The sequence below is a fragment of the Dipodomys ordii genome, unplaced genomic scaffold (assembly GCF_000151885.1).
Source record: "Dipodomys ordii isolate 6190 unplaced genomic scaffold, Dord_2.0 Scaffold131, whole genome shotgun sequence".
NCBI classification, from domain to species: domain Eukaryota; kingdom Metazoa; phylum Chordata; class Mammalia; order Rodentia; family Heteromyidae; genus Dipodomys; species Dipodomys ordii.
Window position 1 is genome coordinate 703,859 of NW_012267347.1, and position 6,000 is coordinate 709,858.

Consider the following 6,000-nt stretch of genomic DNA (forward strand, 5'->3'; position numbering starts at 1 on the left):
CTATCCCTGAGCTTCTTTTTTTTTTTTTAATTTTTATTGTGAAAATACTGTACAGAGGGGTTACAATTACATGGACAAGGTCCCTGAGCTTCTTTTGCTCCAGGCTAGCACTCTACCACTAGAGCCACAACTCCACTTCTGCCTTTTTCAGTGATTAACTGGAGATAACAGTTTACAGACTTTCCAGCCCCAGCTAGCTCTGAACCATGATCCTCAGATTTCATTCTCCTGAGTAGCTAGGATTACAGGCATGAGCCACCAGTACCAAGAGCTAAAATATTTTATTTTTTAGCCAGTCCTGGAGCTTGAACTCAGGGCATGGGCACTGTCCCCGGGCCTCTCTGTGCTCAGGCTAGCACTCTACCACAAGCCACAGCACGACTTCTGGCCTTCTGTTTATGTGGCACTGAGGAATCGAACCTAGGGCTTCATGCATGCTAGGCAAGCACTCTATCACTAAGCCACATTCCCAGCCCTGCTAAAATATCCCCCCTGCCCTTTCCCCCAGTCCTGCGTTTGAACTCAGGGCTTGGGTGCTGTCTCTGAGCTTCTCTGGCTCAAGGCTAGCACTCTACCACTTGAAAAATATTTTTGAAACAAGGCCTAACTATATAGCTCAGATGGACCTTGAACTCTTTTTTTTTTTCCCCTGTCAGTCCTGGAGCTTGAACTCTGAGCCTGGGCGCTATCCCTCAGCGCTTCAGCTCAAGGCTACCGCTCTACAACTTGAGCCGCAGCACCAGTCCGGCTTTTTCTGCGTATGTGATGCTGAGGAATCAAACTCAGGGCCTCATGCATGCAAAGCAAGCACTCTACCACTGAGTCACCTTCCCAGTCCCAGACCTTGAACTCTTGATCTTCCTGTTTTAGCTTTCTAAATTCTGGGATTATAGCCATATATTACTATACCTGAATGAGATCTGAATTTCAATCTAAGTAAAATGGTAAATGAAGTCACTGGAAGATTGATAAGTAAGAGAGTAAGATGATCCCTTTTTTTGGTCAGTGGTAGGGCTTGAATTTAGGGTCTGGGCGCTGTCCCAAAGCTTTTGTTCAAGGCTAGTGCTCTACTACTCTGAACTACAGCTACTTCCTTTTGTTTGTTTGTTTTTGTTGAGTGGTTAATTGGAAAAGTCTCATGGGAAGTTTCCTGGCTGGGCTGACTTCAAATGGCAATCCTTAGATCTCAGCCTCCTGAGGATTTAGAGGTGTGAGCCACTGTGTCCAGCTGATTCCACTTATTTTCAAAAGATTTTTTTTTTTCTTGCTGTGCATGAAGGATGGGAATAAGGCTAAAAGGAAGATTGCAGCTGCTGAAACTGACTTCATTTCATATACTATCCCCTTTTTCTGTGTGCTAGTGCTGTGGCTTAGGTGCTGTCTCTGAGGTTTTTTGCTCAAGGCTGGTGCTCTCCCATTTGAACCACAGCTCCACTTCCAGCTTTTTGGTGGTTAACTGTCTCAGCTGGCTTCAGACCATGATCCTCAGATATATCAGCCTCTTGTGAAATATACCCATACTATGAGGAGATACATATCACATTTCAGAAACCTGATTATCTACCTGTATTGTATTCCATGAAGTAAACCTTTCTACCTGAAAAGGATATACTCATCATCTAACATCACTATTTTATTTCAATCTTTGTTCTCTTTAATTTTCATAAATATAGCATCAGTAACTTCTACTAAATGAGGAAAATATCTGCTAACAAAGAATCTGAGCATAATAGGAATTCATGATAAGGACCCATCATTCTGAGTTGCTGAGTAGTAAAGGAGTCAGTGACAAGCCACAGAAACAGTTGTTCTTCAAAAAAGTATACATACAAACATATATGTGTATATTTAAAAATATACATACATACCTCCACTCATGGCTATACCAGTGCCACGGTGGAAAACAGACATCACCATGGGAAGAGACCACCTACAAAGAAAATACAAAGTCAATTTTACACAGGAAAAGATGGGCTGGGCACAGTGGCTCACACCTATAATACTAAATACTGGAAAGGTGGAGATCAGGATGGTTATGAGGTTAGGCAAAAAATGATCAAGAATGTACCTCAATTATAGTTAGGCACAGTGGCACACACTTGTCATTCTAGTTAAGTGGGGAAATGTAAATGGACAAGCATTGTCTAGGCTGTCCTGGGCAAAAATTAAAGAACCTGTCCCTAAAATAATGGAAACAAAAAGGACTGGGGTCCTGGCTCAAATGGTAGATTGCCTGACAAGTGTGAGAACATGAGTTCAACCTCTAGTACTACAAGAAAAAAAAGAAAGAACAAAAAAGATATATCTATAGAGAAAGGTCCGTCTTCACAAAGGAAATATAATTTTGAATAGTTTTTTTGTGGGTTTTTTGTTTGTTTTGGTTCTGGGGCTTGAACTCAGAGCCTGGACACTGTCCCTGAGCTTTTTTTCTTCAAGGCTAGCATTTTACCACTTGAGCCACAGCTCTGCTTCCAGTTGTTTTTTTGTTTTATTTTGTTTTGTTTTTGGTGCTTAATTGGATAGGAGTCTCATGAATTTTCCTACCCGAGCTGGCTTTGAACCATGATTCTCTCGGATCTCAGCCTCCTGAGTAGCTAGGATTACAGGCATAAGCCACTGGTGCCCCACCAACGTTCTGTTTTTAAAAAACAAAAATACTTTCACATTCCTTTATTTCCCTTTTCTAATTTGAAAATAAATAATTGGACCAGGAGCATAGCTCAGTAGCAAAATGCTTGTCTAGCATGTGTTAGGCCTTGGGTTTAATCCCCTGGTGCAGGGGGTGGAGGAGAAGAAAACTAATTTATTTAAGGAGAAATGTCTCTCCCTTTTTACAAGACTATGTAAGTGTTAGAGCCTAGAAGAGGGAATAATCACAACTCAAAAGTCCCTTCAAAAGGACAAACAACATGGTTCACCATGACACCAATTAAAGTTGGTAAAATTACAAAGTAATCTCTAGATCTTAGCTGAATATTCTGTGGAGTGGGGAGGACCAGAGAGAGAGACAGGGAACACTCATTACAAGAATATGACCACTTGGGTTCTTTTGTTCTACAGTCATAAAGGCAAGCCAAAACACAAATTTTGTTTATCCATGATTTCATAGAACACACAAGTCTTTTTAGTTTTTTTCATTCTCGGTGCTACTAGGGCTTGAACAGAGGCCTCACACTTGGCAGGCTGGCATTCTCCCACTTGAGCCATGTACCAGTCTTGCTTTTTTCTAGCTAATTATTTTGGAGATGGAGTCTAGCAAACTTTTCTGCCCAGGCTGGCCCCAAACCTTTAGACCTCAGCCTCCTGAGTGGCTAAGATTATAGGTGTAACCATAAGCTGTATAAAACAGTATCTCAGGGGGCTGGGAAGGTGGCTCAGTGGTAGAGCGCTTGCCTTGCATGCATGAGGCCATGGGTTCCATTCCTCAGCACCACATAAGCAAAAAGAAAAAAGCCAGAAGTGGCGCTGTGGCTCAAGTGGTAGAGCGCTAGCCTTGAGCTGAAGAGCTGAGGGACAGCACCCAGGCCCAGAGTTCAAGCCCCACAATCGGGCCACCCCCCAAAAAAAAGACAGATCTCAACTATGTAGCCTAGGTTGGCTTGAACTCATTATGTAGCACTCAAGCTGATCTCAACTCAGGATCCTCTGCCTAAGCCTCCCAGGTCCTAGAATTTTATTCATGCCCAACTGTTGTGTCCTAAAATATCTACACTGAATACATTACATTGCTGCCATTTATTTGGAAAATCAGTTTACATAGGGAATATTAAACATAATTGTACTCCACACTTTAAAAAGAAACAAGGTTAAAGGGAACTCAGAAAGTAGTGTTAGTAAAAAAAGAATAATGTTCAAAGAAAACAAGGACAAACTAGCTAGAAACCACTCTGACACATTTAATGGTATAAATATAAAAGGTAATAGGTAAAACTCATATAACCAAAGACAATTAGAAAATAATGACATAATTTGGTAACTCAGAATCAGGATACTAAAACCCAGAATGAGCTAAGACCTTGCAAAAATGTCAAAACAACCAAAAGTCGGCTTCTGGCCATGGTGGGCAAAAGAAGAAGGTGCTATGGTCCCCAGGTGACAGCTCGAAGACATGAACATGGCAGAGCATGGCAGGCCTTTGGCAGCAGCTCCCAGGCACGAGTATCCTGTCTTGTCTCCTTCAATGCAAACCACTATCTACATAGCAAATCTCTGAGTGATGAAGAGAACTTGAAATCATTCAGGAAATGTAATAATCCAAATGGCCATGGACACAATTAAAAAGACTTGGTACTGTTACAGGAATGGTTATGAATTTGACCAATTTGACCATTTTGACCTCAGAAAACACTTGGAGATCATTCTGAAACCCCCTGATTGTATTAAAGGGAGTCAGATGTGCCATATTTTGCAGCCTTGTAAGCATGTCAGAAAATGCAGCTTTATGAATTTTGGAAAACCTTCAGAAATTTCTTCTTGTGGGAGCTCTTTATAAAGCAAAAGTGGAAAAGAAAAAATCCGAAAGTGGTGCTGTGGCTCAAGTGGTGGAGGGCTAGCCTTCAGCTGAAGAGCTGAGGGACAGTGCCCAGGCCCAGAGTTCAGGCCCCACGACTGAACCCAAAAAAAAGCAAAAGTGGCCTGGAACCAGTAGCTCACACCTGTAATCCTAGTTACTCAGGATGCTGAGATCTGAGGACCATGGTTTAAAGCCAGCTTGGGCAGAAATAGCCATGAGACTGTTTTCTCTTATCATTCATACAAAAAAATCTGGAAGTGGAGCTGTGGCTCAAGTGGTAGAAGCTTAGGAGCCAGCGCCACTTGCTCATGCCTGCAATTCTAGCTACTCAGAAGGCTGAGATCTGAGGATCACAGTTCAAAGCCAGCCCGGGCAGGAAAATCCATGAAACTCATCTCCAATAAACCACCAGATAAAAAACGGAAGTGACAATGTGGCTCAAGTGGTAGAGCACTTGCCTTGAGCTAATGAGCTAAGGGATAACACCCAGGCCCAGAGTTCAAGCACCACAATAAAAAAAAAAAATAGCTTATGAACAGCACTCAAACCCTGAGTTCAAGCCCAGGACTGGCACAAAATTGTAAGGTCTGCACAGGGATACCTTCCTCCCTCTTGGCTAAGTTTCCATCCAGTATCTGTTACCTGGGTAACTGGCAGACCTGGAAGCAGTCACCTTTCCCTCTTGCTGGGTCATATCCTGGGCCACCTCTGGTCACAGGTCTCCTTACCTTAGGAGGGTCCCAGACCCTGAGGTCACATCCAGATCTAGTGTGGACACACCTCTTCTTGTCCTTAGCATAGATAAGTCCTGGCCGAGGGGTGGGTGGCCCTTCCATTTTCAGCCAAGCCTCTCCACCATGCAAGGTGGGGGCAGCAGTTTGGTAAATAAACTTCTTTTCCTGACTGAATAGGGCCTGGTGTTCTCTTCATCGGCTACCTAATGAAACCTACCTATTTAATATACCTTACAAAAATAACTTAATTCAATAAAGTAAAAGTGTATGAAACAGACAATACTGTAGTCTATAAAGGACAGTAGTTCTTATGGTTAACATTGTAGAAAGACTTCCTTTTATATTTGAAAAAGATAATTTATTCCCTTAATAGAATATATAGTCACCACATAATTGTTTTTCTGTGATGTATTCTAGAATGTTCTAAATCCTGTTAAAAATTTAAATGTTAGGCTGGGAAGGTGGCTCAGTGGTAGAGCGCTTCCCTTGCATGCTCAAGGCCCTGGGTTCGATTCCTCAGCGCCACATAAGCAAAAAGAAAAAAGCCAGAAGCGGTGCTGTGGCTCAAGTGGTAGAGTGCTAGCCTTGAACTGAAGAGCTGAGGGACAGCGCCCAGGCCCAGAGTTCAGGCCCCACGACTGGACCCCAAAAAAACAAAAACAAAACAAAAAGAAAAAAGCCGGAAGTGGCGCTGTGGCTCAAGTGGTAGAGTGCTAGCCTTGAGCTGAAGAGCTGAGGGACAGTGCCCAGGCC

The 6,000-nt window shown here is 42.7% G+C and overlaps 1 protein-coding gene across 1 annotated transcript in view; it reads right to left on the minus strand.

Moving 5' to 3' along the window:
* Positions 1–6,000, minus strand: part of Sdhc (succinate dehydrogenase complex, subunit C, integral membrane protein, 15kDa) — a 31,981-nt gene that overhangs the window by 7,355 nt on the left and 18,626 nt on the right. Inside the window, exon 4 of the mRNA XM_013030692.1 lies at positions 1,869–1,930. Within this exon, the coding sequence (XP_012886146.1) occupies positions 1,869–1,930 (62 nt within the window). The remainder of the gene's footprint in view (positions 1–1,868; positions 1,931–6,000) is intronic.